The 25,932-nt window shown below is 28.0% G+C and overlaps 2 protein-coding genes across 2 annotated transcripts; both read right to left on the bottom strand.

Moving 5' to 3' along the window:
* Positions 1–1,170: 1,170 nt before the first annotated feature.
* On the bottom strand, positions 1,171–7,928 carry LOC134837423 (protein takeout). The gene is made up of 4 exons (XM_063852798.1): positions 7,844–7,928; positions 3,463–3,555; positions 2,961–3,295; positions 1,171–1,413 (listed from the first exon to the last, which is right to left on the bottom strand). The coding sequence occupies exons 1-4, from the start codon at positions 7,926–7,928 to the stop codon at positions 1,171–1,173; spliced, it is 756 nt and encodes a 251-aa protein (XP_063708868.1).
* A 2,115-nt stretch (positions 7,929–10,043) lies between these two features.
* LOC134827230 (protein takeout-like) lies at positions 10,044–11,820 on the bottom strand. The gene is made up of 4 exons (XM_063839813.1): positions 11,678–11,820; positions 11,378–11,618; positions 10,750–10,883; positions 10,044–10,686 (listed from the first exon to the last, which is right to left on the bottom strand). Exons 1-4 carry the CDS (start codon positions 11,751–11,753, stop codon positions 10,385–10,387), a joined length of 753 nt encoding a protein of 250 aa, XP_063695883.1. The 5' UTR covers positions 11,754–11,820; the 3' UTR covers positions 10,044–10,384.
* Between the last annotated feature and the right edge of the window lie 14,112 nt (positions 11,821–25,932).

The following is a 25,932-nucleotide window of genomic DNA, read 5'->3' as shown; positions in this document are numbered from 1 at the left end:
GAACTGCTTAGTTATAAATTTGCAGAAATAAATTTGCTGAATTTAGAAATTCGCTGAATTAATAATTTTGCTGAATTTAGAAATTCGCTGAATTGATAAATCTGCTGAATTGATAAATCTGCTGAATTGGTAAATTCCTGAAAAGGTGAATTAATAAATTATTAATTTTCTAAAATTAAAAATTTGCTGACAAGTTAAATCTGTAAAGTGATGAATTGACAGATTTGTGAAATCCTGAATTGAAATTTTTTTACTTATTTTGATTTTCGAAACTTTAATTTTCCACAATTTATGATATTATAAAATAAAATAAAGAAACGAGAGACAAAACAAATGTGTGGAAGTTAACAAAAAAAGATTCTTTTGTATTTTTTATTTCATTTGTGCCCGAAATAAAAAGTACATTTTTTAGACTGAAATATGAAAACACCGAGCAGGAGGCAACTAGAAGACCCGAGAAATATATATTTCATCTCGTTATTGTTATATATTTTTTTTGTATGTTCACAGATGGCAAACAATGAATGGACTGTAAATAATACAATTTTTCTTTCACTTTGCCGCACATAAGGTCGGTTTGTGGCACAGCTCGTGCACATTAAACAAGATTAAAAGTTGAATTGAAAATTATTCCATTGTCGCAGAATATCAAATGATGCCTCATTTCTTCGTTTTGTCAATGATGAGACATTACTTAACACCATCATCCGTTGCGGAGGAGGACAATCGTCGAAAATTTTAATGACATTTTCATATTTTTCGGCAAGATAAAGTTTTAATGGGAAGTAACAAAAATAAATTGAGAATGAGCAAATTCTTTTGTAATTAAGCAGCACTTAATCTGCTTACGTTGACTTGAATGACTTCCTGTTCAAATTAATATCGTTAATACGAAAATGGGATTTTTTTTACATTTATTGACTTTATTTCTCACTTAATCATCTCCTAATACTTCTTACGTAACTTAATAACTATTGATTAAAACTTTTACATTTAATTCGAAACACAAAGAGATTTTTTGTCCTTGTACCTTGTGCTCTCTTTGATAATTTTTATAAATATTGCAAATAATCCGTGCCTTTCTTCTTATTATATTAATTAATAAAGCTACAATATAACATAACAACTCTTAAAAAAATAATTAACAAAAACTAATCACGGTGTCGCATATCACAACAACCACAACTTCAATGGCATTTTGTTGAATAATTTGTTCCAAAGTACGGTGAAAATTGCCTCGAGTCCGTGTTCCAAGTCGGTTTTCAGTTCGGCCAATACGTCGTGCGCGTTCTGATTCAAAAACATATTCAGCGAGGCAGAGAGTACCTTGTTGCCGTTGAACAAATTGTCCAAATGAATTCGTAGGCCACCAACAATGAATGTCACTCGCATTTCATCGATGTGAATTGCTTCCTGTTGAATAAATTTTGGAGGCGAAAATTAAAATAAATCAATACAATTTTGCATTGTTTCGCTGTGGAGTGAAAATAGATAAATTTTAAAACTTTTGAGATTAAAAATTTTTTCTAAGTTCTAAAATTTCATCTAAAGTTGAAAGCTCCTAACACTAAAAAGTATATCATAAGTCTTTAAAATTTTATAATTGCATTTTTTTATATTTTTTCAGGCTAAAATGGAAAAACATATAAAAATGAGCCACAAATAAGGATCTCAAACAGACACAATTCTATTAGGCATAAAAGAGTAGACTATTATAACGAAATGACTGTGATAAGTGATGTTAATGAAAGTGATAAAATTGAAAAGTTTAACAGAAAAGACAAAATAATAATATGAAGTGGTGATTAAAAAAGTATAAAAATGGTGATAAAAATTAGATACAATTATGAATCAAATTAATTAAAATAAGCCAAATAATCTTGCAATATCATCAAAAACGATGGAAAATTGTATGCAACGTATTTTCATAGAAAAATATCAAAGAACGTAAATTATTTTTTTTTTGGAACGACTTTAGATTGCTTATTAGGAAAATTTTGTAGAAAAAAAATCAAATCAAATTAGTCAACAATTGATTGTCCAACATTCGAACGAACAACACAAAAAGTCCAGTCAAAAGAAAATTTAAACATAAAAATTAATTAGAAGAAATCCAACTAAACAAAAATCCACTGCAGAAGGAGCTACGAAACGATTGATTATATTCTTTGGGACTATCACCTGCTGATATGCGACCTGGCATCCGAACTACAACAAACAGGAATCGACAAAAATACCCCCATACGTGACATTTTAGGATGAAGGAAGTTCGATGCCCTCCCGATAATCGCCAACTTTTTGAAGGTGAATCGGAAAATATATAAATGTCGTCCCTAAAAATTTTATTTGACCCTGTATCCCCTAAGCGATAGGTCAAATTGATTTTTTGAAAAAAAATAATCCAACTAAAGTTTCTCAAACTAGGAGCTCGTCTTTAACAAATTTAAACGCTCTGGAAGACTCTAAAAAAGATACCAAGTGAAAGCTTTGCAATTTTTTCTTAAAACTTCAAAATTCATCCATTTTGAATCAACAGCGTTCCACTGTTCGTATTCCAAAATATTTTGACTGCATGTGTGTATTAATGTAAATATCAATTAAAATATGTGTATTTTCCTGTGGTAATGGTCATTTATAATTCACACATGCAATTTCATTAAATATTGAAAGAGAGAAAAAGCAAATTTCGGAATAGATTTTAAGCTGAAATTTGCCAAAATCAAAAGATGAACATTTTCATAAGCGTCTTTCTCTTCAATTAAAAGCTTAAAAGTTATTTACAATAAAATGTTTGTTGAAAAATAATTTCCTAACTAAAAATTGAAAAATTTAACGCATTTAAGAAATCTCTAACTACTCAATAATTAACGCAAGAAATGCACATTCAAATCATGTTAAATAACTAATGTCACTAATCGAAATTGCTGTCGCTTGTACTAAATTATGCAACGAATTCTCACCTCTGGTAAATTTTGCAAAGTAAATTTCGTAACGACTCGCGTCTTGACATTCTTGAGTGTCATCGCGACATCACCACTTCCCACAATGGGCAAGAGCAGGATTTGTCCCTTGAGATTGTACTGTGCATTGATCCGCAATCGTGGAATGTCCAAATCGAATTCCAGCACTTTCTTCTCCATATCTAGGTTGGCACGACGTACTGTGGTATTCGATGGTCCATGTACGATCAAATTTTGAAAACCACCTTGCAAGTTGAGGCTACCGGAACCACGAGATACACTTACTTTATCGATGTGCAGTGGCTCGAAATGCGGCACACCAATCTCGGGAATGCCTAAATTAGAAATAATTAATTATTGTGTTCTAATGGGAGGAAAGAAGGAAGTCAAGCGTGAGTTAATTTAATTTACTAAGCAACTCTCTCTGAGATGACACGCAATTTTGTGACATTTATTCATGTTACTCGATAAATTAATTAATAACGACGCGATGGTAATTTACCTTTCGCCAAGTAAGGGAACGTATGTTCGAACAGTTTCTTGAAGCAATTGTCCGCATTCGGGTCCATACGGTTGCACGTTAGAAGCCATTCAGCTGGAAAAGAAAATTAGAGAAAAAAATCCAAAGTTTAGTATACACGAGACGCATGGGAACGGAGGTAATAAAGTCATGTGAAAACAATATGCTCGCATCACAGTTAATCAAGCGAAAAGGGAAAGATTTATGTAATTAATTAAGCAGAAGAATATTATTATCCGGCACGCACGACGAGTTATGATTAACGTGTCGTGTGAGCAACATTTTGTCTACGATTTCACTGGAACGCAGTCACTGGAAACAATCAATCATCTACAAATGTCTCGTTGGCTTGTACGTTTTGTAGGAGGCAGAGTGAATGAATAAGTTTCGGACTTATTTGATATTTATGGCGGAGGTTAATGATGTTAAAAGAGGCAAATTTCTCACATTATGTGGTGGAGATGGAGGTGTCTGGTAAGTATCTTTTTTTCTTTAATGTTTTTAAAGTTTCAGAGTTTCACACCGAGGAGGTTCACCTCTTGCCAGATTATCTGAAAGTTAACATGTCACATGTCGGCGAAGTTCAGCCTTACTCATTGAGGAGCAATAACCAACTACGATCATCACAAAATCTTCAAATAAATTCAGTTTTTTACATAGAAGCATCACTTTTCAACGAATTGACTAAAAACTGTGATACTAGTGTATTGACATTGACTCAATTTAAAAAGAAAGCCAAAGACTATGTGATTAAAAACGTTAAAATGAAGTAAAATAGCCCTAAAACATAATCAATGAATCGAAAATTCGAATCGAAACTCATCAAAGACGTCTAAAGAAAATTGCCTGCTAAATGTTTTGAACTTTTTAACATAATGTATGCGAAGTCACACGAAAGATATTCATCTCACTTACGTGAGAACATTGAGATTAATATAACATGTTTCTCTTTAGGTATCTTATCCGTAAAACTTTGTGACCTCTGCGACGAAACTAAAATAAAAACTAATTAACTGCGTTAAATTTTTCAATTTTTAGTTAGGAAACTAACGTCATTTTATTTTATTTAATTTCTTAAACATCGCATGAGAAAAATAACAAACAGTTTACTCAAGATCAACAAACTTGCGTAAATTGACAAAAATATCGCAAAACAACATTGTCAACAAACATTCCTTTTTTTGTTTTTGAACCATCACCTGTTCCAATCACATGATGACAATGACCTTTATGTATCCATTCTACATAACTGTCCTTGTCTGTTTCTCAAGAAAAAATTCCATTCGAAAGTCAATGTCAAGAAATATTCTCTTCACTCAAAAATTCATTAAATTTTTTTACGTCATTACTTCGTCGTACTGAGCGCAAAATTCATAAAGTAATAATTTCTCCTTTTTGAAGGTATTTCATCTCTTAAAAATTTACATAAAATTCCATGATGCATCGAAGGTTGTAACAATAAAATATTCAGCAACTGACCTTCATTTATATCTTTTCTTCATTGTTAACTTTTTAATTTTTTCTTTGTAACGATAGTCATAATAATAAGAAGAATGTTGGTGCACAGTTTGCTAAATTGCATTTTTTGTGGTCTCAGCAATTTGTTTAACATAAAAAACGAAGCAAAATTTAAATTTTGTTGAAATTCTTCTAGAAGTAAATATTAAGAGCGGTTCATTGAAGCAAAAAATGTTTTTTTTTATTTAAAAATTTTTTTGCTCGTTTATTATGAGACTTTAACTGCAATGAACCTGTCGCCCCGATGAAAAATTATACGAGAATTACAAAAATCTGCGCAATTAAACATAAAAATTTCAGGGACATAAATGATGATGCTGGTTAAGGTAATGAATGAATGTAATTTTTCTCGTTGTTGTGTCCTGTTCCGTTGTTATTTTTTTAAATTTATCTCGCCCACGTTGCAGTGCAGCATAAATTTAAATGGGTGTCAGTGGTGAATTTTATTGTTTGGCCAGGTGTTGATATGACTTTTGCATTGTGCGAACGCCTGGTTTCGCGTCAAATTAAATCCAATTTACGCACGTACCTCCGCGAAGGATGTAAACATCGTTCGTACTTCAAAGTAATTTCATGCGAATTTCCTCTTTTTTCGCTCCCCATGCTCCAATTCATGTGTGTGTGTGTAACAATTTTTTACTTTATCATCCATCATCATTTATGCATGCACGCACTCCTTACAACTTTTTAACTCGGCTTCTTTATTATGATCGTACACGTTCATTGTATATATCTAATTACATCATCATCTTGTTCACCGCATGAATAAGTTTTAATTTGTTTTATATGTTCGCGCGCGTCTCACACCTTTTCGCTGCGCCGTGGATGGCGGGCGTAGTACTTGACATGACACGAAAAAGGCAGAGGAACCGACAGTTTTGAGAGAGGAAATCAACAAAAAAAACCGCCTTTTCATTACACGAAACGGATTATGTGATGATGATGATTATTATTTTTATTTTTTTTTTGTGTGTGCGAAAGAAAGTATTTATGAAAATATTTTTTGGAATAAGATGTTGTTTGTTATTGATGCTGCTGATTAAAATTAAATTGAGCAAAAGTGAGATGGCAGAAATTAGGGAACAACAAAAAATAATTGTTGTCGTTATGGAAATTAATGGAAATTTTGTTGGTGACTCATGTTGTTGTCAAGATATTTTTTTACAAAAGATTTAAAGAAATGTTAATTTTAATCTTATGGAAAAATATTTTCAAGGAATTTCAAATATTTTACGGATAGAAATTCTTTAGATGATTTTTGCAACTTTGAATTTTTTTTAAAAATAAGTTGTGAACCAATTATTTATTAAAATAAATAATTTTTAAATTAATTTTTTTTATGATTTTAAAAAAAATATTTTTCACAAAAAAATACTGAAAGAAATTAAAAATTTTAATAAAAAATTTTCTAAAATTTTATTTCTTCGATTTAAAAAAAAATATTTCTTCCATCTTCTAATTTTCTTAGAAAAATTCATTCAAAACATTTCTCGAGAATCAATTCAACCAACAATTTTTACCTTGTTTGTCAATATCACGCAATCTTCACCTTTCGACCTTTTACTTTTTCCTTCCAAGACAAGAAAAACCAACAAGTCCCCTATTAACTAGTCTTCTTTATACACTTTTCCAACACAAACAACACCAATCTTGATATCATTTTTCTCGTGCTCCGGTGAACCTTTTGCTACAACTCTATTTAGGCCTTTAATATTATAAATAACCTTTTGTTGAACTTCAAAGCATCCTCACATAAATATTTTCTTGCACTGAACATACACAACATTTTTTTTTTGCTATGTTCGAGAATCTTCACTTTTTTCCACTTTTATTTTCTTTTTTATGTGGGTGAAGTACAAACAACAACAACAACAACAAACAAGTGCATCTCCTTCACATGAGGGAAAAAAGGAACCTTAGCAACCATCTCTATTTATTATTTTTTATACACGAAGGTTTAGATTTAACTCGCTCGCAACATAACTTCACAACATATTTACGTTTAATGTCAGCTATTAAACATGTGATGCTGCTGGAAAAAAAAGAAAAATGAGGTTGGTGCGATTGGGAAATGTGTTTTAGTTTCCAGTTATTTTTTTAATTTTCAATATTTTCAGGTTTTTGAAGGAAAATTAGTGAAAAAAGTAAAAAAAAAAATATCAGTACAAAAATTTTGATTTTTTTTAATTTTTTCAAGTTAATTGTGAAAACTTATTATTTTTTAAAACTTATTAAAAGTTTTTATCAGTCGTGAAAAAGTGCGGAAACCTGGGACCCTCGTTTCCGAGAAATTTACAAAAATCATAGAGAAATTTCAAATTCTTAAGAAAAAAAAATTGGGAAAATTTACAATATAAAAATTAAATCAGATTCTTAAAAAATTTATAAAATTGACTTCATTTAAGTTTTTTTTTTGATTACTTTGGGGTAAAAAATTGAAAAACTAATTTTAGGAAATGAGTTTGGATCCTGGGAAAAAAATAAAACTAACGTTGAATGAAAAAAATATTAAATTTAATTTTTTTAAATTCCTATGGAGAAATTTTTTCAAACTATTAAATGACTTACAAAATCTTGTACAATTCATAAAAAAAATATTTCAAAATTTTTTAAAAAAATTTAAATAATTAAAAAATTTTAAATTCTTATAAATTTTTTATCCATTAAAATTTCTACAATTTTTGAACCAAAGATTGATATTGGTTGATTTAAGTATTTTTTGTTTTTTTTTTTTTTTTTTTTTTTTAAAAAATTAAAATTTCATAAATCTAAGTTTTCATCCTTTTTGTAACATGAAACACTTTTCCCCATTGCCTCAACCTCAAAAGAAAAATATTTTTCTTACGTCTTTCCTGCAGCTGTGGTGCATCTTTATTACATAACGCAACATTTGCAACGGCGAGAAACGAAAGAAGATATTTTGTAATCATCTTGAGCGTATATGTTGATGATGTTGTGCGACTTCAATTGACAAACAAACTGATTAACTGATAAATAAATTTCTCAATTCCTATATTTTTCTCTATTAATAACGAGTCGTTCAATTACTTCGTCGTCGTTGTGTAATTTACATAAGTAATTTTTTTTTTCCTTTTTTTTATCCAATTATTTTTCTTTCCCAATAAACTCGTGCGCGCGACTTGTGCAACGACGATAAAAACTTATTTCAATATTTTTCTTAGAATTTTCTCGTCTCGCGATAATTAAAAGCAAATTTCATTAAAGTTTTAACGCACTTTTGACGTTGTTGCATAAGAAAATAAAAAACGAGTCGCACACGAGATAGAGAGAGAAATAACTCGCAATAATAATTTTTGCTGCTTGCGCCAGCGACCGACTTAACACTGCAAGATCTCGTTTAATACTGACCATTACTTGCGTCAAAAATTCACATATATGGTCGCAACATAAACGCAGCTCATTTCGCGCGGATGATAACCTGAAACCGAAAAAAAAACTCGAATTGGCATTACATTCCATGTTTACTTTTTTTTGTACGCGCGCGACTTAAGTAACCGAATAATGAAAACATGAAGGAAAAAAAATGATGTGTTGATGTCGGTTATTAGTCATCCGCACGGCACAACAACATTCACCGGTAAGTACACTCAATCTTGGCAATCACTCTGCTGCGTACTCTGTGATGTTTTTGCCATTTTCAGTGAAAGTGTTACAAAATCTCGAAACATGTGAGCACGAAAATATCAACAAGTGTCTTGACACTGGACGTGGACGTGCAACGACAGGTAAACATTGTACGTACGACGTTGTGAGATATTAAATAACATCTTACATCATTTGAGTGTTTTTTTTTTGCTGCATACACGATAACATATGATCGGAGTCGCGTGAATGAAGTTTGCATGCGAGGCGAGTGCAATTATACGCGTGCGAAACACATATTTATGTTAAGTGAGCTTTTAAGTCGTTTAACGTTGGCGAGGAGTGGGGAGGAACTTATTCAGCGTTTAGATGAGTTTAAATTTTGACTTCGAATCGGTTGTTGGGGTGAATGAAACTTTTAGGATGGAACAAATTTTGTTATTTTTTCAAGTTTTTAAAATTTTTATTTGGAAAAATTCTAAAATTTCTTAAAATTTGAAAATATTTTTATCTAATTTCGAATTCGTAAAAATATAAAAATTTAAAAAATTACAAAATTTTAAATAATACAATTTTTTTTTAAATTGTGTGAATTATAGTTTAAAATATTTAAAGAATTGAAAATTAAATGAAATAATTTTCAAAGTTTAATAAATTTTAAAAGCTCTTTAAATAAAAATTTTTGAAACACGAAAAATTAATAAAATTAAAAATAAAATCAAATTTCTTTAATTCATGAAAAATTAGTTCATATTCCTTCCTATTTTCAAATACTTCGACCAAAAAAATAATGAAAGTTTCCTCAAAAGTTAGTTTAATTATGAAACTAAGAAATAATTCCATTAAAGTTTAAATGAAAAAAATTTTAAATTTTTTTATTGCCAAATAATTGTTTCCAAAAAAATGTTCTGAAATTTCTAATATTTTCAAAAAAAAAATTTTCTTTTAAAAGAAGTTTGGTGAATTTAAAAATTTTTTTTAGAAAATTTTAAAATCAAAATGGATTTTACCTCGGATTTTACAAAATAATTTAATATTATTCAAAAATTTCCAAAATTCAAAAAAATCTGTAAATTAAAAAAAATCATAAAAAAATCTTTTTGACTCTCTTTTAAAATATCTTTTAAATAAAAAAAAATCATGAAAATTTTTATTTAAAAATATCAAAAAATAATTTAAAAAAATAAAACTTTCCAATTAAAATTTTAAATTATATTTAAATTTTTTTCTACATTTTTTAAGATTTTTTATTTTTAATGACTTTCTTTAAGTTATTTTTCCAAAATTAAAATTAAAGTAACCACAAGTAAGACAAAAATCGTAAAATTACCTCAATTTTTCATCTAAAAAAAGAACAAATAAATCCAAAGAAACACATTTTCTCTCTCAGTATAGTATACAATTCCATTTATTTTTTCATAATTTCTTTTTTTTCTCACATTTATTTAACTTAACTTCACAGTATTTTATCATAATTATCATATCATACACTAAAAAAAGTTCCTAAATTTACATAGAAAAAGTTTCTTCACTTAAATTTATTTGCTTGGCAATAAAATATTTCATATACAAAATAATAATAAGAAAAAAGGGTCTTTCTAATTTTAATTTAAGCTTCTTTGTAACGAAAAAAAAAACTTTCCCCTTCCGCATTTTTTCGACCGTTTTCCTCAGAACAACAAAAAAATAATATTAAATTTCCTCAAAAAATAAAATTAAAAACCCAGGAAGGAAGCACTTCTTAAAAAGTAAGGTAATTAAAGTAAAATGTCACACGCGGGATCTACGGGAACAGCACCGATTCCGGGTACTTTGACATAATCTTCGAACCGACTTTCTTGAAATGCTTCGAGAGGGCCTTCTCGATGAGCGGAATGATTTCTTTGCTCAGAACGTCAAAGTTGCGGTTGATGGTTTCGTTGACGACATCGCCCAAGACACGATCGCCCCCAAAGAGGTTGTCAAGTTGGATTTTGCCGTTCTTGATGCGGATTTTGATGTCGATTTTCTTCGGGACCATGTACGTTTGGCCATCGGAGCCTGTGATGCGTTCGTTGCGGACACGGACTTGAGCTTGAGCGTTGCCTATTTGGAGGAAATTTCGATAGAAATTGATTTGGGAATAAAAAAAAATTTAAGGTTACTTACTGAAATTGCCGCTAAAGTGCCCACTGCCTTTCACGGGGATCAAGAGAATTCTTCCGTCGATGTCGTATGTTCCTTCGGCAGCAAGTTGAGGTAATTCAAGATCGAAATTATATTTTTTGCCATATTCGACGACACTGTAAAAATAAGAATTTGTTAAAAAATTAATCGAAAAATTTGTTTTTAATAATTTTCAGTGTCACAATTTTTGACTTGATTTAAACTATTTTTTTTGAATTTTTAATGAAAATAAATTATTTAAATTAATTTAATTATTGAAATAAATTATTTCCATTTAATTTTAAAAAAAATTATTTAAAAAAAAATTTATTTTATTTTTAAAAATTTAAAATAAATTAAAATGACAAAAAATTATTATGAAGAATAAAACTAATTATTTAAAAAAATTAAAATAAATTAAACAAATAAAAAATATTAAAAATTAAATAAAATGACGAAAAATTATTTTAAATAAAATAAATTTAATTTTTAAATAAGAAATATTAAAAATTAAATTAAAATGACGAAAAATAATTTTAAAAAATTTAAAAAAAAATTATTTTATCAAAAATTAATAAATTTGTCATCAAAAAAATATTTTATATAAAAAAATAATTAAAAAAATTCTTACTCTAATTTTTTCAGAACAAAGTTCGATGGTCCGTATGCCTTCACTGCACGCGCTGTGATACTGACACCTTGTCCAGGCACACTTTCCGCCACAATAAGATCCCCAATAAGAATTGGCTCAATTGGAGGAATGTCTAATTCTTTGATGCCCCGAGTCAAGTAAGGCCGCAATCCTTCGACAGACCGTTTCATGCACTGCACCAATTGTGGATCGTTTTTGTGACAAACGTGGATATAATTCGCTGTAAAAAATGAGGTGATAAAAATTTTGAAGGCAACAAATTTCAGGACAATGACTTACGTAAATTGTACTGAGCACACACTGAGCCAAGTAACAGCATGGCAACGCTGCTAAACAAAACTGTTCTGCTGTTCATGATGATGATGCAAAAATGTTATCCGTCTTTTTATCTCTTCTTCGCTTGTTTTTGTCTCTCTCGCTGTGTTCGGATGACCACACAAAATTAATTCTTCGGGTGAACTGGAAAATTTGGTGAAAAATTGCAACTAATTAGTTAATGTTGTTTTTTGGTCCAACGTCGTTTGGGGACATAATTAATTATCTTTTTCGTCTCCACGAGAACTTTGAACACGAAAAAAAACCACAAAAACCGCACATGCATCGAAAAACAGGCTTTTCAGTGTCGTGCACTTGCACTTCTTGCTCATAAATGGCATCTAACACACTTTCAAAGACCAGATAAAAAATAATTGCATAGTGCACAGTCACGATCTAGCATGAATAGCTGACCCCCATAAACGGCAAAGTAATTCTTGCGCTTGATTTTGAAAATGCGGCAAAATACATGCGAGTGGCGTTAACATAATTTCTAGATAAAACCGGTTGTTCCGCGACGTTGCATGCGACAATTGACAAAGACGCGTTTCAGCGGCGACACAATGTCTGTCTATCCCTTTACTCTACAGACGAAAAAAAAAATTAAATAAAACAATGACCTTTTTTTGGGGTTTTTTGAAAAATTTCGATATTTTTTGTGAATCATCAAAAATCGCAATAAAGCGATTTTTAGTGATTTTTGCGAACAAAAAAAAATAAATCTTTTGAACCCAAAAAAGTTGTCAACCTTGTAAGATTTAATTCTTACATAATAATATATAATATTATAAAGATTTAAGCAAAGTCACAGCAAAGACAAATCTGCATAGGTAATGTTCCAATCAAGCACACGTCATGTGTCATGTCATGTCATTCACTCGAAAATTTTAATGCAAATCGGATACAGAGTGGCGCAAAAACAATTAATCTCTAAAGAGCACTTAGAGCATAGAAAGTTTGTTCTAAAAGTAACTTTTGGTGTGATTTTGTGAGAAAAAGTACAAATTTTGAATGGTTTTCCATTAAAATTGATTGATTTTGGTTTTAATATTTTTTTTTTAATTTTAAAAAATTAAATATTTTTATTTTTTAGTGAGAAAAAAATTTAAGTAAAAAAATTAAGTTAATTTTTCTCCATAAAATATAGATAAAATTTTTTTTATCGTTTTTCGATTCAATAAATCATAAGAAAATAAAAATTAGAAGCACAAAGCTTGAAAAATTTTTTTTCGTATTTATTAAAACAAAAAATAAATTTTAAATTTTTCGTTCTAATCTGAACTTGATCAATAAAATTAAAGACATTTTTAATAAAAATCAAAAAAAAATTATACCTATAAATTTTTATTTTTTATATTAATTTAATATAATTTAATGTTTTATTTAAAAATTTTATAATTTTAACATAATTTTATAATTTTATAATAAAATAAAATATTTAATTTTTGAACATATCTGGTAAAATTGATTCCTAATTTTTTTTTCCTAATTGATAACTAAAAATTAAAAAAAAATAAAATTTCTTTAAATAATTAAAGTTTTTTTTAAGAAATATTTATCAGGAAAAAAAATTATTAAAAAATTTAAAAAAAAATCATTTTTTTAATTTAAAATAATATTTCAAAAGAAATTGAAAAAAATTATAAAAATTGACAAAAAAAAATTATTTAATTTAAAAAATCAAAAATAATAATGATACAATTTTCTCACAAAATCCTACGGAGAAATGCCATCATCTAATCTAAATCATAGATTTGCATATTTTATTGTATTAGCAATCAATTCCAGTCCATTAAAAAGTTATAGAAATTCATTTAATATTTATTACTGACATCTGCCAAACACCACATCGCAGCTAAATGCCGCACATCGACGGCAGTAAAGGAACAAAGTTATTTAATTAAACTGATTTTATATTATTTTATTTTAATTGCCTGGACTTTTTTCCCATTAAAATTTACAACACACACGGTACGTGCCAAATAATATTGAAAAAGCATCGTCAAGCAAACAAGACACTAAATTTAAATATTTGACACCTAATTTACCCACTTTCCAAGCAATACACATCTTTTCCAAAACCGCAAATGTATCACGTTGCATATGAGATCGAGCGACAGGCGCGCATACAATGCATTATTTACAACATTATTGCACATTTTAGGCAAAAATACACCGAAAACATGCATAAATTTCCACCGGAATTTTATTAGTGAATGGAACTGCATTAATTATTATCGGAACATGGGAACGCGCGGTAACAAAACCAAAAAGACCACACATGGAAAATTTTGTCATTTTTTGGGGGTGTCCAATGTACAAGTGGCTGGTTATTAATTACACTTTTTTTTTGTTCGCGTGCGGTCTGAACTCTCACTGTGTCGCTTGCCATTTATTTATATTTTTTTTACGAGAAAAAAAAACTGATTGGCATGAATAAAAACCAATTATAATTAATATTTTATGATTATTATTATTTATAATAACTATTAATAATAATAATAAGGCCCATAATAAGCGATTTATTTATTTTATTCATAAAAAACGCTTTTTAAAGAGTATTATACCCGACACGCATTCAATTCTAATTAGATGTGATTAACACACGTTAAACATTTTTAAATGCCATTCGATACGATTTTCGTGAAAAACGAGGCGTTTCCACTCGGATGTCAATTTTTATGCGATAAAAAAATCTGAAACCGTGAATAATTGTGACATGTCAGTGAAAAATCATAAATCATCCATGTGTCAATTATTTATGGATCACTTTTTTTTAATTTTTTTTCTCGCATTTAATAATAAAATAATTATTATTATGACTTTTTTCGGTAAATAACATTGTTGCAAAAAAAAAATATAAATAAATAAATTGTAGTGAAATGTGTCAACTTTTGCCCTTCCACAAAAAAAAACGGTTGAATTTTTTGACATAATGACTACTTTACTATGAAAAAAAAATAAATGCGAAACTCGTTGCACTTTCCACAAAATCTCGTTTTGTGTGTCACTAAATACACATTTTTAAGCATTTTTTGTTACATTTTGTAAAAAAAAGTGTAGTGGAAAAAAAGTTTCGCACTCTTGATTACTTTACGACGCGTAAAAAAATTAAAATGATTTATTTTTATTTAAAAATCTGCCAATTTTTATGCTGCGATGATTTTTAAGTGACATTTAATTACATTTTTTTACTGATTTTTTTTTATAAATATTTGTTAACGAAGAAAAATGCGCTTTAAACGAGTGTTTACCGGCCGGTGATTCATAAAACCAGTTTTTTCTTTTTTTTTCAATTATGGTTTGATATTTTTTTTTATCTTCTTGTAAAAAACCTTTTGAGTCGTTAAAAAATAAATTGTAGTTTTACAACATTCCTCACTTTTGCTTTTATTTACAGTTTCGTTTTCAGATTAACATAATTTATTTTTTCGTGATGTACTGGTCTGATATACACACACATTTAAAAGTTCTTTTTTTTTTAAATAAACAAATTAAGAATTTTGAAGGGAAAATACGATTTTATTTTTATACAAAAAAAAATAATTTTAAACCTTTTGATTTTTAAATTTTACTAAAAAAATTTAAGGGAAAATACGTTTTTTTATTTTTTTTTTTTTTTTTTTTTTTTTAAAAACTTTTTTTTTTTTTTTTTTTTTTTTAAAATAATTAATTTTTAATAAAAAAAAAAATATAAAAAAAAAATTTCAAACTTAATTTAAAATATATTTTTTTTATTTTAATTAAAATTTCTTTAAAAAATATCAAAAAATGCGCTTTTTCCCAAATTTCGGTCACAAAAACTTTAAAATTTAATCTTCTTCTTCGTTTTTTGCTCATTTAAAAAATTTACGTCATACAAAAACTTTTCCATAAAAAAAACTTGCCTCGCTGACTTACTTCCTTAATTGCTGAAATGAACTTGAAATTGTGAATAAAAAAATAAATATTCGTTCGGAATGCAGTTTAAAATTTATAAATTCAAAACAAAAAAAAATGTGAGTGGAAATAAAATTCGAAGAACTTTCCAGAGGTAAAAATCCATTAAAAAGATTAAATTAACAACAACAAAAATATAAAAAGCGACGCAAAAAAAGGGATGATTTGCACAAAAAAAATATCAGAAAAACAATATTCATTGCGTCATCTTGGCTACAAAATATTTATCCACAATTTTTTGTATTATATGTGATACTTATGCTAATGTGGCGCTATAAAAGAATTTTTACGAATAAATATATGTTAGAATATGAATTTAAATCAAATAAAAAAAATCTCCATTGTGCAGGTTGCTTAGAATAATGGGCTTCACAAGATTTACGATTATTGTGCATAAAATGCTTGTTCGTATTTTTCATATTTTTATGATGATTATTATTATTTATTTTATTTTTTTAGATGAAAATATCATTTGCGTTTGAATGGAAGTCGCAAGTCACTTTCGATTAATTTTGTACGCGCCACATGATTTATTTTCATTTTGACTTGAATAGTGGCGCGAGGATCATCAGCGTTTGTCCTAATGTCTTCTTTTAGTTCAACCGCATGGGCAAGTAATTAATCATTTGTGTCGTGGTGGGGACGCATGGTGTTTTGTTGTAAATTGAAAATATTTTTAATTATGGCTTTAGCGCATTTTTCATATTTATGAATTTTTAAAAGACAATTTTAATTATTATTTTTGCAATAATTTTTTTCTAATTTTAATTTAATTTATTTTTTTTTAATTTTTTAATTATTTTTTTTTATTTTAAAAAAATTGTTAATTTTTGTTTTATATGATTTTATTTCTTCTTCCTGCCTTTAATCAATTTTGTTATTTTATGTTTTTGTTTTATTTATATTTTTTTTTATTTTTTGTTTGTTCAAATCAAATAATTTACAAAAATTTAAAAAAAATTAGTGTAGCTCAAAAAATCACTGTATTCAATAAAATTAATTTTTTATCTCAACTTTAATTTTAATTCTAATTAAATGCGATTGAATTTAATAAATAAAAAATATTTTTATATTTTTTTTCTTAATTTGAGTTATCTTTTAATTCTATAAAATTAAATATTTTACTAATTTTTATTAATGAAATTTTTATTAATATTAAATATTTTTTATTTTAAAAATTGAGGATATATTTCATTTTTTTTTAAATTTTAATTGAATTTAAGTTAGGTATTTAAATTAAAATTTTACATTTTTTAAAATTATTTTTAAATTATTTTATATGAAACTTTTTCACGGACAGGCTTTAAAGAAAAATAAAAATAGTTTTTGAAATTTCCTCAGTAAAAACAACGAATCACTTCTTAATTAAGGTAAAATGTAATTAACGCCGTGTGTGTGTGTGGAAAATTCAAACAATTTTCATTTTGCAAATTCTTGGTTAATTACCACCACTTCAACTTCACTCACTCACTTGAAGTTCGATCGCTGGCACATATGGAAATGTGCAAGAAACCAATCAACAGCTAATAATTAATTGCAGTAACGGCCAATTTATCACTGCTGCTGGTGCACTGGATGTGTGTCAAGTATTTCATCGATAGCCATATGATGTTAAAACAAATCAATCATTTTAATGGACAACATTACACACATGAACATTGCACTTGAATGCAATGCAAAGAAATATGCGTGTGTACGTTATTATTACTTCTTTGATCTTGTTTGCTTCTATTTCAATCAAGCACAAAATATTTTAATGTTACGACCTCAACACAATTATTTTTTTTTATATATATTTAGCAAAAACACCACACAAAAACTTGCAAAACTCACAGATGTGCACCATTGTGTGTGTTTTTTGTGTGTTTGCATTTTTTTTTTGTTCGATCGTTCAGGGGAAACAGGACGACCAACAATGAATTTGATACTTTTTTGGCTGCTGTTACATTTGTGGTTTTTTTTTTCGGTACGTAATTCGTACACAGACACATACAATGATTGATGTTAAGCTTTTTTATGCATCACACACACAAAAAAGAGGCTAAAAATTTAAAGTGCAGCTGCAACCATCATCAACATATTATTTAGATGATTGCCAAGAGTGGGAGAGAGAGTGTTCGGATGGCCTGCTGATGATATGTAAAAATATGCATTATACTTGGATGAGCGCAAACACTCATCGCAACGAGAAACGAGAAACCACATGTGAGAACAAAATACATGGAAAATTGGTTTCTAATGCATTTTACATTTTTTTTTTCATTCTCTGTGAAGTGTTTCGTGAAGTGTTTGGTCCATGCATTAGCAATTGCATGAAAATGACATACACAGGAAAAAAATGTAAAATAGCAGTACATTTTAAATTGAATTTTCAAAAAAAAAAAAATCAATTGAAACTTGTGACAATTCAATTATTTAGCTGTTTGTCCAGACTTTTTCTGCGTATTTAATTTATTTATTTTTTTGTAGCTTTAAATTTTTTTAGGAGAATTTTCTCGAATTCATCAAAATTCAAAAAATAAAAAACAACTCGACATTCATTAGTTATGCTTGAGTAAACAAATTGAAATAAAATTTAAAACTCGCTTTTGGTGGTTTAAATTTCTTTTTGCTCTGTTACACATCGAACCACAGTCTTAGTGGGAAAATTAAAATAATTTAATTTAAATTAATTAACACGGACCAATTGTTTATTCTCTTTTATTTTTATCAAAATTAAATTGTTGTGATGAAAAATGTTTTTTTTAATTAAAATTCATGAAATTCTAAGTTATTTTTGAGGAATTATTTAAAATATTTTTAACAGACAGGATTTTTTTTGTTAATTTTTTTTTTAATAATTTTTCATTAAAATATTTTTTATCGAATTAAATTTAATTTTTCACGAATAAAAAAAAATAATTTTCTAATTTATTAAAATATTCTTCTTAGAATTAATTCTTAATTTTTTCATGAGAATCCGTTTAAAATTTTAATAACAATAATTTATTTCGACTCCCATTCAACTACTGTCCACAAATAACAAAAAAAATAAATTATCATCCTTTTTCAGCTCATTTTCATACAATAACCGAAAATTCACTTGTCAATAATGATAATAATAATTTTTATTTTGTAAAACTGTTGTGTTGAGTCAGTGACTGCGAAAAACGAGAATATTTTTCGTGAAAAATAATTTAATTTTATTATGATAATTCCCGTTATCATATCATTCATACAATAAAAAGCTTGTACAAAGGCATGCAATTATGAAATAATTTTCACTATTATGACAATTTTTTTATCATATTATTTTTTTTATATATATTTTTTCGCTGTTATTTTATTTTTTTTAAAAATTTTTCATTCATCCATGAAAATCGCAAACTAAACGATTTATTCGCACAATTTATCGGTCCTTTTTTGAATTTATAAGCGAAACGTGGAGAATAAAAAAATAATTTTTTTATTTCATATTTAATATGCACAAAAGAATTGCAGTTTTTATTTTGTCCTCAACAAGTGAATATTATTAATAATAATTTTATCTTTTTTTAAATAATTTTTTTTTTCAATTTTAACACAAAACTCACTTTATAAAAAAAATAAATAAATAAAAAAATCTCACTGTATTTTTATTTTTTAAGACTTGTTTAAAGCACGACGATTAAAAATCGACTGAGTGTTGAAATCTCAAAACATAAAACTTTATATACAAAGACAAGGGCAACAACGAAACGATATGCAAAAATATTATTTATACACAAAAAAAACTAGTAAATATATATATATTGGTCAAATTTAAAAGGAGATTTGTTGTTAAACATTTGTTGTTGTCATCTTCTTCTTTATTTTTCTTAATTTTTTATGTATTTATTAATAAATACTTTTAGAATGGAAAGAAACTTAGAACAGGTTAAGCGAGAATTTTAGTCGATTTTTAGCGTTTCTAAGAAAGGAATCAAGTTGTTTTCGACAGTTTTGCGTGTTTTTTAATAAAGAATTATTAAAATTGGCGCCTCAGAGTTTTGCTTCATTTTTCTTGATTTTTTTATAAATTGCTCTTAATAAAAAAAAATAAATATTTAATAAATTAAAAAAAATTACTAACGTCATTCATTGAATAACAAAAAAAAAAAAAAAAAATAAAATTTTAAGGAGTGCATAATACGAACTAATCCAAAACAAACAACGATTGACGTCAATGAAGAATTTTCGGGAAAAACACGAAGCAATATAGTACAAAGTCCTGCGTTAAACAAAAATTTGTCACCGAAACCGAATATAAATAAATTCTGAAGTCACGTTTGTTTATTCTTTTTATAAAAATATTTTTTTATCTCATACTTTTATGTCTTCTTCTTCACTTCTCCTTTCTATTTCCACTTTATTGTTTTTTTTTCTTATGACATTTATCACTAATGATGATAAAACGAGAGTTAAGATATAATAAAAATATATTTATAAAAAAAAATTGGACAAACTAGTTTTTAAAATTTTTTGCTGATCAACCGAAAATTACAAAATTTTTGTTTTCAGACATGTTTGACCAGAAAAAAGAGTCAAAAAACTAGACTCCAAACTGCATGTTTTGCATTCAAATCGGTTCAGCACTACGACTTAACGTGCTCGTATGGGGAGATACAGAAAAGTATAAACTTTTTTTTTCAAAAAAAAAAAAAAGATGATGATATGATACTATTTTTGTTTGCTTCTCTTATTTCTCTGGCATGGCATCCCCCTTGTGCTAGCCGTTTGCCAGAGAGAGAAGATACACGAAGAAACACAAAATTCGATTGCCGGTTTAGCTGGTTTGGTTGCATGAATTTAAATCTGTTAAAAAGTTCATGACGTCTGATGTTTATGATACTTGTTTCTTTTTTTATTTCTGTTTTGTCTGAAAGAAAAAGTTGCCTAGAATCGAACGAACTTTGTTCATCAAGATTTTTTTCGTTCCGTAAATTCGATATTTTTTTCAATTAGTAAATTACTTTATTTTAATTTAATTAAAAATCAAATAAAAACCACGTTATATCTTCGGGGTACATTTTTTGTTTTGTTTCCTGTCCGATGCAAGTTACAAAAAAATTATTTGAATCGGAAAAACTTTTTGTAACGAAAATAGTTTAAAAAGGTTTTTTTTATTTGTGTTCAATTGGAGGAAGATAACCGACCGATAGATATAATAAAACGCACATGTTCCACCGAAAATTTAATTAAAATAAAATTTGGATCGTAGTGAGTTGTCCTGTGATGCAGATGATACTCGATGTGATTTAAATCTTTCAATTTCGGTTGAAAGCGATTTTTTGTTTTATTTTTTTTTTAATTTCTATAAAATAAGGTCTATATGATTTTTTTAGAATTTATGTAAAAAAAATAGAAACTCACCATAAAAGAATTTCAAATTTTCACCATTTAATAAAACTCACCATAAGTAATTTTTCAATACTTCTCAAATTATTTTCTGGTTTTAAATCAAAACATTTTAAAGTGTTTGAAAGCCAAAATATCCTTTTAATTGAAAAATAGGTATTCATTTTTTTCACAACAAATTAAGTTTTTCAAATTTTCACCACATTTCGAAATTCACCTCAGATGATTTTGTGCACAAATTTTATCTTAAAATCTATTTTTATTTAGTTTAAATTTTATAAAATTCAAAAATAAATTAAAACCTCAACTTATATAAAAAAAATAAGTTTTTAAATTGGATTAAAAAATATTCACCACTTTTCAAATTTTCACCTCAATTTAATTAAACAACGTGATAAGTTTTTTTTCTTCAAATTTTACTTACTTTTAATTTTTAAATCACTTTTTTAAATGTTTTTACAGTTTTTTAAAAATATTTTTATCATTTTTCCAAGAAAATAATTTTTAAAAAATTTTAAAAGATTGTTTACCTTAATTAAAATTTTCACCACTTTGCAAAAACTTACCTCAAATTACGTTGTCCCAATTTTGTCTATAATTTAGTGTCAATTGACGTCCAAAAGTCCATTCCTGACCTACATTCTCATGACTTTTCGCATTATTTTCAGTAAATACGAAAATAATAATCATCGAAACCGCAAACAATTTCCAAATGTACACAAACTCATCCGCATTCACAAAAATACATTGTGTATCCAAATGCAAACAAAGGAATATAATTCTATTTAACTTTGTTAGGCGCCTACATTTATGGATGAGTTTGGATACAAATATTTTCCATTCGCCGTATTTGTTTATGATTTTTAAAAAAGTAAACAGATAAGCCGTCGTCGATGTCGTCAGCAGCGTGTTACCTTTGCTCGTTGGCAATTCGTCGGTGCCTCGGATAATCCATGCGAGACAGAGGCAGAAAAAAAACATATTTTTCCTCAATGATATTTATTTAATACTCGCCAGAACAATGCATGGCAATTTTATTGCGGTTCTACACAATAATATTTTATTTTGTGTCCTCTTGTCGAATGTGCTTTGTGTTGTGTGAGGCAGTGGGCAAGCATGGCTTGGCATTCATTGTAAAGATAAATAATAATAATAAAAGTCCACATTTTGGTTTAAGCAAGAATTTTTCGCATAGAAACACAGAGCGCAAAAGGAAAAGCAGCTAGGAAAACACAATGAAATGTTATTTAGCTTTATTTTATGCTTTTATACATTTTTTGTGCTCTTTTGTAATAGTTTTCTATGTTCGACAACGAGAACGATTGGACAGGCACAGAAGTCAAACAATAATATTATATTTCTCGAATGTGATGCAAGGAACTATTGCGATGCCGACCAGCAGTAATAACAATACGGAACGAAAAACCACATAAAATTGGACGTAATGTAAGAAAGCTTCGTTTTTTTTTGTGTAAATATATGAAAATGTGGAAAACTACCATCCACACAGATGATGATTGTTCCGAACTCTCGATGATGTTTATTTATGGACGAAACATGAATCGAATATCAAAGTGGCATCAAATTTAACCGAAAAACACGAGACTTTGTCGCTGAATTCACTTGAAAATACTCGGAACAAAACTATGCAATGAACATCACTTGAAAAGCTTTCGCGATGCGAACGACTGGTTAATTCAAAAAAAATTATTCAAAGAGGATTTTTGAGCTATTTGCGATCTATCACTGCCAATCAATAACAATGAAAATGCAGTCTCTTGATAAAATAAATTTTGTAATTGAAAAAGATTATTCTTCAAAAGAGAGCAAGGAATGAAAAAATGTCGAACGTCGGACATAAATAAAAAAGTTAAACAGAACGGCGTCGAGTTGTCTAGCACTATCATTTATTTTATGGAGGAAAATGACACAGAGGCGACACACTTAAAAGATCAGATTTGTTGATAAGGTGACCGATTGTCTTCAGGCGAAAAATTCTTACCCAAAGGGGAAATTTGAGAATTTTTTTGAGCCCTTAAGATTTAAAATTAGGTAAGGTTTATTAAATTTTTTTAGTTTTTTTATGAGGTATTTAATTTAAAAAAAATCAAGGATGCAAAACTTATGACCTAAACTGAAATTTAATCAAAGGAATATTTAGACTAAGTTAACTTTTGTGACTAAAGCTTAAGTCAAAAGTCAATGTTTTTTGAAATTTCGACCAAATTTTGAAAAGAAAAATTATTTTTTTGAAAATTTTGGTAAATTAAGTCCATTAATTTGAATTAAATCAAACGACGAAACAAACAAACGAGTCAAAGTGACTTTTATTTAAAAATGTTTTTGACTTAATAAGTTAAAAAAATATTAAATTGAGTAAATTTAATGGTTTGTTCGAAAAAAATCGATCTCCACAGTAGATTTTCCTGAAAATAAAATAAATTGAAATTATTCCCCATAACAATTCCCTTCCAATTACTTTTTATTTAATTTCTTGGTATCGATCAAATTTGACAGACATTTCGATTTTAAACATTAGTTCCTTCTCTGTTACCGGTCCACTTGTTACTCTCGAGTAAAAGTTTATTAGTTGATGTGTGACTGCGTCATAGGTAAAAATAAATTGCTGGACACTGTTTTCATTGATTTTTGTGATTTTGTATTCCTCCATGTCCTGAAGTAGTAATCGATCGACATCTCCAGTGCAATACTTTCGTTTCGCATTCATTATAAATTGAACTTTTCCAGAAAATTTTTGATATTTTATATGAAAAAGACATTTTCCTCCTTCCATTTCTAATTCGAACATCCCACGTCCGACAGGATTCAAGTAAGACATTTTGTGTTCGAAAGCAGCAATTATATCACGTTTTAATTGTAATGACTTTCGGGTTTCTTTTGGTGAGAAATATTCTCTGGATTCCGTGATTGAAACGGGTAAAAGTAATGATGCAATATCTAATTGATCTTTGCCTTTCAAGACTTTGACGTTTTTTAATTGGAGAGATTTTCGAGACTCTGATTTACGTAAATGGATTTCGGCTTGCACATGTTTGACCTTTTGATGGGCGATGATAGTTTGCTCTTCCAACTTGTAAATTGTGTCAGTTTCTTTTGAATTTTCTAAAGTTTTGTCGAAGTTTTTAATATTGAAAGCGTAAGTTAATGAGAAATTAATTAAAATTATGAGGAAGTTCATCTTGATCGATTGAAATTATGAAAGAGACTGATAATCATTTAATTACAATTAATAGTTTTGCTAATAGAGAATTTGAGAATGAGTGAGAGATCAGATAGATAGTACTCTCGATTGATTGCCGCGGAAAATAAAATAATGCGCATTAAATAGTTTTAAAAAATAAACAAATCTTATTGTGTGGAATATTATCGCAGAAAAGGTTGAATGACTCTTCGGTTGAATAATGAACATTCTTAAGATAGTGATGTCAAGCTTAGATTTTCGATTGAAACTCAAAAGGATCCAATCTGCTATCCGGTTTTGATTTTGACTCAAGACGTTTCAAAAAAAACACCAATATCAATAAAAGAGAACAATAAAGAGATTGAAGAACATAAATATCAGAAAAAATAGACATAGAAGGTAAAATAGTAATTTCAAGTGTACGTCACGAAGCTTCCGTATCCGTGCGCCAAAATACTGTCGGTCCATTGCCTCTTGAACACATCAGGAGTACCATCTAAGATGTTGCATCCTCCAAAAAGATTGTTGTAAAGGCGCATTGTTCGTGGCATGACATTGTTGAATGCGCAATTAATGGAGTGGTGACGTATTCCGAATAATGACATGTTCCGTACATTGAATGGGTTTTGGCGAAAGACCAGTGCATTTCTAGCAAAAGTATCGAGAATGCCGTTCACGGCTTTATATAGAAACATGCCATCATGAATCACACGTCTAAAAGCAAAGGGTCGCATACCTAAAACCTCAAGTCGTCGATCGTAGCGAAGACCCATTTCCCGGCGTTTATTAAAGTAGCTTTCGACTCCTCAGTATGAAGTGAAATTCCTCAAAATTCAAAGGTGTCAGCCTTATAATCTCCATCTCTAAGTCATAAGTTTTTGTAGTTTTGTATGTCACACTATCATTGCTAGGTACTTCTAATGAAATTGCTCTTATATTAAGATATTTCTAGACATCTGTCTTCCAATAGTATGCTTATAGGCTTTGTTTTGTATTACATGCATCTCTTTGTAAACGTTCTCGTTAGACATCATTAACACTCAAATATACAAGAGACAGTAATCTAAATACATGAAGGATAATTCACATTTAACATCAAATCAAATTCTAGCCGTAAGATATTGCAGAGAATGAGAAATAATACAGAGATCATCCCTTGTTTAGAAAATGTCCTTAACAAACTGAATTTTGTCTAAAATTCTCATAATTTTTTCTTTATAAATTATCTTTAATTTTATCATCTTTATGATATTTTTCATTCAAAAAAATTAGACCCGATTTTCCTTGTTTTTGCAAATGACTTTAACAAAATGTTCTCCAAAGGATTTTTTAAATTTATATTGTACTTTTAAAAGCGATATTCTATAAATTTTGATTGATTTTCAAATTTTTAAGGATATTCAATAAAATTCTTATTCCTATGCTTTTGGTTCAAATTCAGATTTTTAATTTTTTTTTTTACTCGTTTTTTTTTTTGTTTGAAAATGAGGCACAAAAAACAAATAAAGAGTTTCCTTTGAATCTTACATTAAAAAATTAATTCTACTTACCAAGAATCCTCAAATTAATATCAGGCCACCGTACAATCACTCCAAATACGAAACGACAACTAAAGATAATAATAAAATAGCGAACAAAAAATTTATCTTGCAAAGTGTATGGTTAGAAATAACGACTCTGCACACAACTACTACAATGATAATAATAAATTTTTATTTATTTT

This window comes from Culicoides brevitarsis, chromosome 1 (assembly GCF_036172545.1).
Source record: "Culicoides brevitarsis isolate CSIRO-B50_1 chromosome 1, AGI_CSIRO_Cbre_v1, whole genome shotgun sequence".
In the NCBI taxonomy this organism is placed as follows: Eukaryota; Metazoa; Arthropoda; class Insecta; order Diptera; family Ceratopogonidae; genus Culicoides; species Culicoides brevitarsis.
Note: the sequence above shows the minus strand (reverse complement) of the source record. Positions and strands in the feature narration are given on the sequence as shown.